The 13,198-nt window shown below is 39.9% G+C and overlaps 1 protein-coding gene across 1 annotated transcript; it reads right to left on the bottom strand.

Annotated features, from left to right (window-relative positions):
- Positions 1-294: 294 nt before the first annotated feature.
- slc34a1b (solute carrier family 34 member 1b) lies at positions 295-11,947 on the bottom strand. The gene is made up of 11 exons (XM_020622552.1): positions 11,072-11,947; positions 10,500-10,649; positions 10,119-10,262; positions 7,960-8,071; positions 7,256-7,451; positions 6,242-6,337; positions 6,035-6,101; positions 5,747-5,914; positions 5,432-5,548; positions 1,688-1,812; positions 295-1,336 (listed from the first exon to the last, which is right to left on the bottom strand). Exons 1-11 carry the CDS (start codon positions 11,406-11,408, stop codon positions 743-745), a joined length of 2,106 nt encoding a protein of 701 aa, XP_020478208.1. The 5' UTR covers positions 11,409-11,947; the 3' UTR covers positions 295-742.
- Between the last annotated feature and the right edge of the window lie 1,251 nt (positions 11,948-13,198).

The raw sequence follows: 13,198 nt of genomic DNA, 5'->3' as shown, positions 1-13,198 counted from the left end.
TTTTTTAGTATATTACTTGTGTGGTGTAGAAGAGAATTATTTTGTAGAGATACTGCTTGCAAACCAATGATGGTAAGATGATGTCATGGGGTAGGACTGGATAAGTCTGACTTCTTCCTACTCCATTCAAGCATGTACTAGGTATAAGCAAATTGATATTTGATTAGCATTTGTTGGATATGTGTAAAATTATGTGTGTTGACATATCAACTGTCTTTACATGCTTGAAAGAATAAATCAAATCAATCAAATCAAATCAAGGCTGGTGCTACTCCATAGTGCTCCAAATGGTCAAAAACTGCTACCCTGTTACTGTTACTCTTAATGCCTAGACAAAATCATGCTTCATTTTATGTTGATCAATTTTATTTTTGACCTTGAGAGCAACAGCTGACCCCAGAAAATCACTAAGGACAAACTGTCTGCTAATGGTTTTCATATGAAATGATGAAAATTACTTTGCCATCTTCATAATGAGTTTTGAGAGACACCAAATTACATCAACATAAGTTTGGTTTCACTAACAGGTGCAGAGCTCAGTCGATTATCAGTTGGTATTTTTTTAATTAAAATCTGACACAGAGCTTATCATACTTATCCTGGCTTTGAGAGGACATCTGCAATTATCAGAAATCTGAAACTATTTTATTTCCTGAGCATTACAAAATTTCTTTTCTCAAACCTATTCTTTCCATAATATTGACAAGATGGATTACAAAATAGCCTTCCGTTATCAGTACAGTTACAGGGGAGTGCTGTTGCACCTCTCTAATCCTTTTAATTTAAGTACCCGTACACCTGGTCTACTCTCATCCAGATACTCCAGGACTGGATTATTATATGCCAGCTGTGCCTTCCTCTGGTCAGACTCTTCCTCTGGGTTGGCAGAGGTTATCTGTTTTGAAATGTGCTCCTTTTCTTCATCTTCTTGCCGCTCCATGCATGACAAACTGCAGCAGACAGTTGCCTTTGTGATCAGGCGGTCGAGCGGTTTGAGAGAGTGCATCCACTGGGGCAGGAAGTCCCAAGTCTGAAGCTTGGCGGGCAAGTGACGGGGGCTACGTGTCTGCATCACATTTACCATGGTGATGAAAAAGGTAACGCCCAGGAAAGGAGTCCCAACACCAGCCAATACCCGCCAGCCGGCCAGTGAGAGGCCCAGGACTAGCGAGGGGAGAAGTAAGAAGCACAGAAGGAGGTACAAGACTGCAAACCAGCGGTACTTGGCAGTGCGCTCACCCAGCACATAAGCCATCCTTATCGGAAGACGCATGAAGGGAAGAGGATACCAAAGTAGGATGCCAAAGACATTGAAGAAGAGGTGACACAGAGCGATCTGCATACAAAGATGAAGAGATTCAGTACAAGAGTGCTGAAAGGTGTCATTCATCACAATCATTTACATCCTCAGAAACAAGCTACAAGGTTTGTTTTCTTGCCATGTAACAGTCACACTATAAACATAACCCAGTGACTGGATGTAGTTTGAGGTTTCACAGGCTGCTAAAGAAGACTATAACAATTTTCCTTGGAGCATCCATTTAGCTGTCTCCAAAGCTCCTGCTCATAGATTTCTTAATATAACATCAGCATGTTACAGTATGTCCATTATATTTAAAAAATTGTTATAATCCAGCATCTGTAGAAAATTCTCCGCATGTTTTTCTTTGATAAGACATCAGCCTACCTGTATAGCAGCTGCCAGCTTGTTGCCGGGACTGGCCAGAGCTGCCAGCAGGGCCGTGGCAGTGGTGCCAATGTTAGACCCAAGGGTGAGAGGATATGCCCGCTCCAGACTGATCACACCAATACCTGAGGGAGACAACAGAAACAAGCTGTCAAAGGAACCTAGGAGATCAAATGAAGATGGTTAATTCTGAAATGTAATAGCACCTGACATCTTCCTGTTGAAAAGCAGAGCATCCAGTGCTTTCTCATGCACTGACACCACTTTTGTGTCAAGTGCGTTATAAAAAGTGAAAACTTTGATTGGAATTCAAGTTCTCCCAGGTTGATGAAATCTGAATTCACCGCTTTTAATCATAAGAAGCAATATAAAACTGCTGTAATGAAAGAAATGTGCTAGTGACCTTTCTGAGTCATGAAAGCAAATGTCCAAAACGTTTAAAAAAAAACTATTTGAAGTATTCGAGCAGTTTGACTTAAATTGCATATATGATCAATAGGCAAAATATACAATCAATTGTACTATGTGTTTAAGATGAACAATGGAATCAATCATTAAGGCTGAAATATTACTTTGCCAGATTAGATGAATTATACTTGTCAAATCAATGGAAGCTTGACTGACAATGAAAGTAGAGCAATGCTGCTATAGTATTTACTGAATATGGCTAAAAGTACTGAAATTGTGTGATAATGACTGTTATGACATTATAATATTAACGGGGGGGTCGATGGGAAGGTCAAGTTAGAACCCAAAGTCAAATAGAAATACTTAACAGTATATCTGTGAATTGTAAATCATCCTCCATGTGCATAGTCTCACAGTCATAAAGAAATTATTCCCACCTTGCATTTCTCACTATGTAGCAGGCAGTCATCACTAATTTCACATGCTTCATTTAGTCAATGCCATACAGTACAATGCCAGTTATGCCCGGTCAGTGGAAACAAGCAAGTCCTTTTTTGTCTCATCTAGCTGGCACATAAGATATTGTTATTTTCTTATTAGTGTGAGAACACAAGGATATGAATTAATCATTGAATACATGACTAAAGCAATCAAGTAAACCTTTGGTTCGTGCATGGTTAATTTATTACTGTTGCAGTAAATGTCTCTTTAGACGCTGTCGTATTCGAATGTATAGCTTGGTGCAGAAAGCAGTGTAATTGGAAACAAAAGCCCAGTTTACAACGTACTGTATTACAGTGGTAAATCTTCCAGGTTTGATTGACATTAAGTAAAATCTGCACTGGTGTTTTCAGTCATTCTGTCTTTGCCACATTTTAATAACTTGAAAACAAAGTAATCACAAAACCTGGTACACATGAAAAAGATGAAATGAGATGATCCAAGTTCACATACAGTATATGACTGTGATTTCAAACCTCAAATGCCAAAAGCACAGTCTAGGCAGGTAACATGACTGATAGCCACGTCTGCACAGCGCTGGCCCGTCAAGGATAGGATCTGCCGCTTAGCGCAGTTAGGTTCTAAATTAATACAATAAAAAGGGCCAATCTCCCCCAAGGTCTGCACCAAATGGAAGAAGGTCATAACTGCAGGGTCAGTCCAACCATCAGTCTGGACAGATGCTGGGAGCCTCCCCAGACTATAAACAATACTTTCACCTAGAACACCCAGCACAAACTGGAGAAGAGCAACACAACTGAGCAGCAAAGTTGGAGAGTTAGAAGTGGGTGTGATGCTTGCAAAAGTGAAGGAGGAATTCAACTTAAGCAAACATGATTTTTTTTTTTATCACCTGTGAGAATAAATATTTGTGTAAATGGAACACTGATGTTTCTCTTCAAACTGAGCACAGGTCTGTGAAATACTTCTTTTATCCAGTATGCATGAACGCATGTGACTCTTCCTATATTTATACTTATATTTTAAAAAAAAGTTAAGACATCTGTTGTGTTAAAAATGTAAACTTTTAGCCTGTTTAGACAAATGTATGCCTCATGTGTAGCCATCAGTTGTGTGATTATTGATATTTCACTTCACTTAAAGATGAAGAACACAATAATAAATCTACAGCCATGCTAGTGGCTCTGTGAGCTTGTGCTTTGGCACAGAGCAGCTTTGGACTTAATGCTAACATCAGCATGTTAACATGCCCTCACTGACACTTCTAACATGATGATGCAAATGTATACTCAGTTTACCATCATAGTTTAGCATGTTAGCAAGTTAATGTTCATTTGTAGGCACCACACACAAACTACAGCTTGGGCTGATGGGACTTGGAACAATTTTTCATTTGGTGCCATATATCAAAATACTGAAATTCAGACATGTTGAGGGTGCCAGAGGAAAAGTCTCAGAATCGCCAAAGTTATTAGGATGATAATGAGGGATCACTATCTGCAGCAAATATCATAATCCATCCAAAACATGTCAATACATTCCACTAAAAACCATCATGGTGGTGCTTAAAAAGGGAGATCACCGAAGTCATTCAGACTGTGGGAGTCAAAAGTTTATGCCATTCTATTGAGTGTCCTATTTGTTAAGATACTTAACTAGGCTTAATTTGTCAAGCTTGTGGCAATACAGCAAAAGTCACAGGATCACCAGAGATCAGGATTCATCCTCTCAGAATCATGAATGTCAGTACCACATCTTGTTTTGAATCCACCAAGTAGTTGGGATATTTCAGTCTGGTGGACTGAGCGACCAGGGGACCAGCTGAATGACATTACATTGCCTCAAGCCATGTCACTAGCACAGTTACTAAACAAGTCACACTGCTCCTAAAAAAGAAGAGCAGTTATCACTGTCATTTAAAGACAAGCTGTTGGAACAGAAAAGGGAAATTATGAATATGAATTATCCACTCTCTCTGCTTCGCATTACTATGCATCAGATCTAACTTTGCTGTTACTTTGTGGGTGTTATGTCTTATGTGAACTGATCATATAGTAACATGTCCCTTGTTTGACACACAAAAACCACATATACATAATGCGTCATGCTGACCGTCTCTAATGCTGTATAAACTAAGCGACGCTGCCACAAGTTTCAGACTCAGACGGAGGTGAAGACAGTGCACGAGGTTAAACTGATATTATTCAGTGTTTAATGGCTGTGGATGTTTTACAGTGCTGTCTGTTACGGCCTCCTGAAGTGGGTGGTGGAAAGTAAAACAAAGCTAAGTTTTCTGCCTAGTGTGCTGTTAATGTCTGTTTTTAGAAGCCTGCTAGAAAATGCCAAGTAAAGTCATTTTACATGTTTCTATTGAATGTTGTTTATCTTCAGCTGTAGTGCTCAGCAGACAAAATCTCACAGTTTCCCTCAGAGGGAAGTGCTGATAATGTACTTAAATTAATTAAGATTCAGAATATAAACTATATCTATTATTTATGAGTTTATGAGGTTAATGATCTAATTTGAAGGAGAAAGGCTCTGTACATTTATATGATTTTAACCAGACCTCAGTGGTATAACTAGCATATTTCAGGAGAGTCGTTTATGGCTTTCCTCATATTACATTGCACTGATATTTGTATTTTGTGCACTGCTGTACTGTTTAGCTTTCACATTATGATTTTTCACTTTTACTTTCAACATATTGTCTTTTCTGTGTCCTACTTCTGTCACAGTTTCTCACATTAATTAATTGAACTTTCTATCATTCCTGTTTTTTATTTCATTTTTACAGAATATATTGCATCATTTTTTACCGTTTCTAGTGTTGCGAGGGTCTTAGAGCTTGTACGGGTGCAGAAATATATCACTTACCTACCAGGGGAGTCATGGCTGATGTAAAAACAGAGCTACTCTGAACGACAAATGTCACCCCTGCACCCACAAGCATGGCCATGTATCCTGCCAACCATCCAAATGGATATGGCAGGTCTGTTGTAAAGCAGAACAAAACAGAAATTATACAATCAACATTTAAAAAAAACTGCAGTTTTTTCTTGTACAGATAATTTGCATCCAAAACATCTTTTAAAGGTTTTCTTAGTTTGTTTGTTTACTTGAAGACTGTAATCTGCATATTGAACTCCCTCATGCTGATACAGTAAATAAAAGGCTCCAAGGCATGCCCACCTGTGTTGATAACTTTATGGATGGCCTTTGCTACTTGGCCTTTAAGAAGAGAGTTGAGCAGCTTGACCAGGAGCAGCAGACAGGTACAAAGAACAGCCATGGAGGCTGCCAGGAGAATCAGCCCAACGGTGAGGTCTGATAGCGAGGTAGAAACAAATAAATGCCTACCTGCAAAAGGACAGACCCGGAAATCATCACAATATGATCCCACAAACGTCAGGGTTCATCATTTACTGAAAAGATAATGAATAATTGAAATGAATAAGGTTCCAAACATAATTAACTCACACTTCATTAATGGCTGTGACAAGTTATTATTGGGGCTACAGCTTTCACTGCTCCTGTTGTCTGTGGACTGTAGAATGAAAGAATTGTGATGAAAATACAAATAGCAAGGCAGCTGTGGCTGGTAGGAGTGACAGGCTTTATTTGGCGCCAGTGTGTGACACAATGCGTCTACATGTGCAGGAGACAGCAGTGGAGAGGAGCCATTACCATAACGAGCTCAGTCTGGCACCATTCTTTCACCAGGCTCCTGTTCCTCATGTCTTCATTTCCCATGGCGATCCCCGTGATCACACACTTGTCTAGCTGAGCGTGAAATGAAAGATATTTTTCAGTATGCAAATTCAGCAAGCAAAAGAAGATCAAGGACTAAAAAAGGTTTCCACTTGTTCACACCTTTAATCAAATGTCCTGGGATCAACACCCTGTGTAAGGGTTTCTGTTCAAGACTAACTCTTCACTATGCCCCCACTAAGACTTTGCCAACTGTAGATAGCTATATAATTAAGCTAACATTAGCTTCATGAGCTGGTTGAAAAGACTATCTTGGTTGACATTTTAATATGTCAAGCTAACACAGAGGTTACATGTTCCAAAAAGCCAGCATCTGCAAAAGTTAATGATCCATGTAGAAAACATGGAAATTTTAAAAAACTGTATTTTTCTTGTTTTAATTTAGCCCTGTTTGGCTGCGTAAATTAGATTCTTGTCCTTCTTTTTCTTTTAACATAATATGACAAGAGGCTAAGTGATATGTTCAACAATAGCCTAAATTTTGGCATCCAGGACCAGATTCACACATAATAAAATACAGTACACATGGAATTGCTACTAGTTTTTATGTGTATTTTTGTATTATTTATTATTATTATTTTACATAACCTTTAACCCCACAAACTAACCACCTAAAAGATGTGCGCAATGGTCTGTGATGTAATGCTCAGTTAATACAGTAGGCAATAAATTTGTTAGCTTGACATGCTAACGATTGAAGTTTATCTTAAAGGAGATAGTGTTTATGTCCTAGACTTTTGTTCCTGTGTTCTTTGGTTTTGAAAAGACAAAGAGGACACCAGCCTCTACACTTTGAAAAGTGTAAGGAAGTATCACAGAACCAAGGCTTGACTCGGCCAATGTGCTAAGCTATGATTGGATAATTGCTGAAAGGGGACAAGGCCTAGCAAACAGTCAGTTACAAAAGTGGTGGCTGGCTGATAGTTTTACCTGTATGATGAGCTTGGTTACTGGCTCGGTGATGGCCTTAAGCAGCTCAGGTGCTTCCTCTCCAGGTTGGAGACTGAAGCTGGTGACTAGTAGGTGTGACAGCTGGGTCATGACGCCACTCACCACCTCGAGTGGCAACAGGACCAGGACTGAAAGCCAGTTGAAGCAGTCGTGGATAGTTGCCCCAGCGAAGGCACTGCAGTGAGTCACAATAATTTTCCCTCAATAAACCATCTGCATAATCAACTGCTCAGAGTGATTGCTTGGTAATCTGCTTTTAACAGCTCAACTTTTTTGCATGTGTGTGATGTAATGAGCACTTTAGTTTTGACTCAGAGTGTGAGTATAAAGATTAATAAATTAAATTTATTTTACCAGACACAGATTAAGTAACATGCCATCTGTTCAGTGCAATATCTTTTCAAGCCAAAGGGTTACTGGTGTGGGATCAATGTGGAGTGGTGCCATTATTGTCACTGTTGTAGAAATTACATACAAATGGAGGCTGAAGCAGAGAGGCAGCAAACAGCTGTTAATGATTTCACTTTACCCTCCTCTGCTTTCTTCCTGCACTTTTTTATACTTCAACATTTTCTTTCTTCCATCTCCCCACTCATCATCTTCACTTTTCCAAAATCAATTTTTTCTTCCCGCCCTTCTGCCTCGCTTCCACTCATCCTCTGCCCTGCCACCTTTTCACTCACCGTTGAAACTCAGTCCTCTCTGCAGCGTGCATCATGGCAACTATGGTGTTCGTTACTGAAGTCCCAATATTGGACCCCATGATGACTGGAACAGCCGACCTCACTTCTAACACTGTGAGGTGAGACACCACAGAAAGATCTTTTACTTGCAAGTTACTTTAATGAATCCTAAAACTCTATGATATACAGTAAAACAGAAAGCATTTTAAACTGTTGTGAGTATTGCATTATACAGATAATTACTCCACATGACCCTTCGCATTTCACAACGCAACATGGGTTTTAATGGAGAGGAAAGGTGAATGTAATTTGCAGGTGAGTGGATGCCGCTTAGCCTTTACCCTCAGCAACAAGGTTCATTGTTGAAGATGTCTCTTATGATGATGACCTAAAGGGTATGTGCACATATGTACACACTCATACAGGCGCATCTCCATGCCTTTGCATCACTTTCTTTAATAATCTGCATAATCTTCCTCCTAACTCTCTTACACAAAAGCCTTGAAGCAGTGCAGCAGCTCCTGCATACTAATATCATTCACCTTAACCACACAAGGAAGACAGGGGAGACCTTGCAGCCTGCACAGATAGGTTGTAACCTTACAGTGTATTGGTCTTATGAGGCATAATATAGTGTAGACTGACTGAGATGGTGGGAGATTATAGGGTGTGAAATGATTTGATTTGATTTGATTATCACTGATTGCTACTCTGCTAGAATACAAAAATTCTGTTTTTCTTTAACCACAGCACTACAATCTCAACTGGCAATTTCAGATCAGCTAGTCAGAGTGTGGTAGTAATCACACAAAAGAAGGATTCAATTATGCAAATTTGCATCATTTTAATTAAATTTGATGGATAATGTTAATGATGTTGTCCACCAACACATCAGCGAGCCCCACCTAGGTCTAGTTTATCCTGAGTCATTGCAGCGTATGCTATCCTGCTTCTGGAAATAGTCACATGAGCTCTGAAAATGTGCCAGTTGGCAGCTGAAGAAAGTCCCCCAACAAACGTATTATTATACCTCTGTGAGAAATGTTAACAATCAGAGGTCAGCTGCTTTAGGAAGTGATTTGGCCTTTTTTAAAATGAGCATATGTAGTAGCAGTGGTTAAAAATAACTAAGTACATTTACTAAGGGACTGTTCTTGATTACAATTTTTAGGTTTCTGTACTTGAGTATTTTCATTTACTTCTACTTCATACTTTGATTTCAATACCTTTTAGAGGTAAGTATTGTACTTTTTACTCCCCTACATTTATTTTATAATTTTAGTTACTGAATACTATTCAGATTAATAAAAAAATATACAGTAATCAGAAGACTTTGCTGATCTCTGGTGGAACATTCACGCTAACCAGCAGTAATTCATATTAGAAGTGTATGAGCTAATTAAAATGAACTCCCCAGCTGCAACATTAAGTGTGATGTACACAATAATGAATTAATAATTAAAATATATACATTTTTACACTGTTGTATTGCTACCTTTACTTACAGCAAGTATGAGTACTTCGTCTACCACTGTGTATTGTTGACCCATTTAGAAAAACATTCTCTCTGATAACAATTAATGGGGGTTAAAACCCCACAGGGTGGGGAAGTCGGGAGTGTTGATTGCTGCTTGTCTTTCATTTATTTTACAAGATATGAGAACACATCACTTGCCTTTTCATCCACTAGTTTACACTTGACTGAAGTACTCTAATGTATGGGTAAATAGCTAAATTTCCATCTATCTGAACAAATATTCATCTGCTTATACATGTATATATTTAATATAAGCTATAATGGCTAATTTGGTCCTTAATGCTAAGCATCAAATTAAATAGCATAATTTAGTTTTTACCCTCCGTAAGGAGCACAGCATGCGATTAAATTGGGAGCCAGAAAAGTGAGATTATAAAATAATATATTTGTTATTACCACAGATGTACCATGGGAATTTTCTGTCCTATATGTTTTTATTGCTATGTCACTGTTTTTTTTTCTGTTTGCTATATATTTGCTTTGCAAACCAATAGCTTGCACAGATGTCCAGACGTTCAGTGTGTACAGCACACACCCAGACACAGTCTTTCCATTTCAGTCTTTTTAATGAGCTCATATGCCATAATCACACATTTGCATGCACTTTAATGTGCCTACTCACATCCGGAGGCCACCAGACTGACGACGATAGAGGTGGAGGTTGATGAGCTCTGAACCAGCACAGTAACCAAGATCCCCACCACCAGCCCCGCCACAGGGTTTGACAGCACAGCATTATCCTGGAAAATGTCCCCTGCCACTTTGCCTGGTTAAACATGCCGCCCACATACAGTCCAAAGTGAGACACACATATACACACAAAAACATACTGGGCTCAGACCTGACAGCGTTTCCAAAAACAATGTTAAACAATACTCAATCTGCTTGTTTCCTCGATTCTGAAAAGGTCACCAGATGAAGCTTTGCAGTAAACTGGCTGAGTCGCCATCAACCCACTGAAGGGGCAGTGAGGGCCAGATTACTCACCCTGTGCTAAACTCACCCCCTGCTAACTGGAAGGCAGAGCTCAGCGTGTCCAAGGAGCAAACAAAGAAAAACAGGAGGACGAGGAGGAGAGGGATCTTTGATAGATTGATAAGGAGCTGCTTGATCTTGTTCGAAGTCTCTGCAGCAGTGGTTTGAAGAGAGCTGTCTATTCAAAGCAACAACAATCAGAGAGAGGATTAGCCTCAATGTGCTGTAAATCTAGAGTTTTAAAAAATGTATCACAGATAACACAAAAAAAATGGTGTGCTTCTGGCCACCACATCACCCTCTTGATTTTCATTCTTGTGACTTTTGTATTCTGAAGAAGCAATTTCACATGTAGAGAGCAAAGCCATCTGAAATAAATGTATTACAAATGCAGCCAAATACTGCTGAGTGACAGCAGGACTTCACTTTTGCTGCCCAGAGCACATGATCCCACTGGCTCTGTGGGTCTTTTGAACGTATCCCTAGCTAATGAGCATGTGGTTCGGCTTCTGCTGCTGTTATTTGCCTTTCAAAGAGATCAGAGCCACTGCAAACCCAGGAGACGAATGTGTGATTTTCCTCTTCACGCCACTCCTGTACCTTTCTCTTTGGGGAGACTGCCTGCCTCCCTGAGCGAAGGTTTGCTGGAGTGCTGATTGGTATGTTGGTTGTAGCCCTCAAAGCTGCTGCTGAGATCAAGGGTGGAGCCAATGCCCGACTCCCTGTCCTCTTCCAGCAGGAGTTTGGCCTGTGAGGGGAGCTGAGTGCCATGCATCATCAGCCCTGATAACAGAAGACAAGAGGACACACTCAGGTGGTGAAGCATTTCAGAGACGTATAAAGCACAGTAATGGGAAATGAAGCAAAAAAAGTTACCATTGTAGTCAAGCTCTGTGCTCCTTCCAGAGGACACTATCGTTATAGGTCGGGAGGACATGGTGTTTTGAATACTGTGTGGAGATAATTAAAATCACAGGATGACACCATGGTAAAGGGAGCAAATGTAAGAGTGGAAGTGTTTATCGGCCATGTGCAGCAGTAAAAAGAAACCAAAGGAGACCAGCATGTCTGTGTATGAGCCCATCTCATACCACGCTACTGACATCAACAGACAAGCAATTAGAAGAGAACAAAGGCAGCCCACATTGCTTGAAATTGGCAGCTGTCCTTGATTTGAGGTCAGACCGCTCACTTAAACCACATACACCATGAGGCATCGTCTCGCCTCTCAACAAATGAGTGCCTTGTCAGAATCAATAAGGAAACATCAGTATCCATGTAACTCATCTTGTCCTCCGTTTCCTGCAGCTGCAAGTCAGCTCTTAAAGGGGCTCTCCACCGTCTATAGAGCAGCAACTCTCCTCAAAGGTTTTCTTGGTGTAAAGAGACCGTCCCCCCCTCCACTCCCCCCTTTTCATGTCAGCCACTTTGCCATATTTTGGGGACTCCAGTGGAGGAGGGAGTGCTAATGTGTCTCTTAAAAGCAAAGAGGATGGAAGTGAGTTCAGTAATTACAGCAGCTGAAATTACAGTAATTACACTGCATTATTCTCATTGTGTATGGCATCCTTCCTGCAGGTTCTGATGCACACCAAGTTAGCATATGTATACATCCATATATATGGGAGTATGTGAGCCAAGCGCCATAGATTGCAGCTGAATAAACTCTGAATGCTGCTGCCTATTTTTTCATTTGTTTACCAGTCTGTCTGTGTTTAAGCCTGTCACTGTGACTTACATATATATAGTTGCTGCTGTTTATGCTTCACCTGAATGTTATTGACTTTTAACTGAAGTACAAAAATAAAAGGATTAATGAAACATTTATTATCTGCTGTCAGTGATTGACTGTTGACTTGCCAACGTTTTCTATAAAATATATTGGCTGTGAGTCTCACTGCTCTAGATAAAAAGACAAATAAATTATTCAGTTTTTATTTTTAATAACAGAAAGCTTCAGTGTTACTTACCTTGTCTTGTCTGAGGTGTTGTGAACGACCACCCGGGAAGAAAAATATCAAGCTGAGGTGTGAATCATCTTTAAATAAGCTACCAGGTCTGAGGTTTTCTCCCCTTAACCCTTGTTGATTAACTTGTTCCATCATCAGAGACCTCATTGTTAATCAGTAACACAAAGCCTTAACTTAATGATCCATAAGCTGGGAAAACATGTGTATAAGGTGATTCATGATATTAGCTCAGCCAGCTATTTTTCACCTGATCTGGGGCAAGATAAAGATTCCCAGATGAAGAGGATTTGATGTGATTAATGATTGTTGTTGTTTGGGGGGGTTCTCTTAGTTCCACGTGAAAGAGCAGGAAAAATCTGACACCTAGTGGTAAATGTTGGATCAATTTAGAATTCCTGCACTCTCTTCTGAAGTCTGTACATATTCTCACACAGCACATACTGTAGCCTGGCAAAGATTAAAGTCAGGGTATTAGATGATCCTTTCTTCCATGAAATGAATCAGTGGAAGCATTTCAAGCAGGTACTTTGTAAGTTGCTTGACTAGGATGTTCAGGTACATAGGTCCTTTGCCAGAACTCAAGAAAAAGTGTGATGTGACTGGAAACTAACTATCAGCTATATTTTCTAAGAGCCCCTTAACACACAGGTACACATATTTACTTAGATGCCCCACTACCCACAGGCAATGTCCTCACCATGGGAGAACATTGTGATGACCTGATTAACAGGGTACTTGTTAATAATTAGACCAGGTG

The sequence above is a fragment of the Monopterus albus genome, unplaced genomic scaffold, assembly GCF_001952655.1.
Source record: "Monopterus albus unplaced genomic scaffold, M_albus_1.0 scaffold282.1, whole genome shotgun sequence".
In the NCBI taxonomy this organism is placed as follows: domain Eukaryota; kingdom Metazoa; phylum Chordata; class Actinopteri; order Synbranchiformes; family Synbranchidae; genus Monopterus; species Monopterus albus.
The sequence above is the reverse complement of the archived record's forward strand: the minus strand, read 5'-3'. Positions and strand labels throughout refer to the sequence as shown.

Excerpts from the sequence above, each read along its gene's own strand:
- slc34a1b (XM_020622552.1), bottom strand. The coding sequence starts at position 11,408 with ATGTCCTCCCGACCTATAACGATAGTGTCCTCTGGAAGGAGCACAGAG. Across the intron at positions 7,452-7,959 it reads GAGAGGACTGAGTTTCAACG|TGCCTTCGCTGGGGCAACTA; the intron begins GTGAGTGAAAAG and ends GACTCACTGCAG. Across the intron at positions 1,337-1,687 it reads AGCTGGCAGCTGCTATACAG|ATCGCTCTGTGTCACCTCTT; the intron begins GTAGGCTGATGT and ends CTTTGTATGCAG.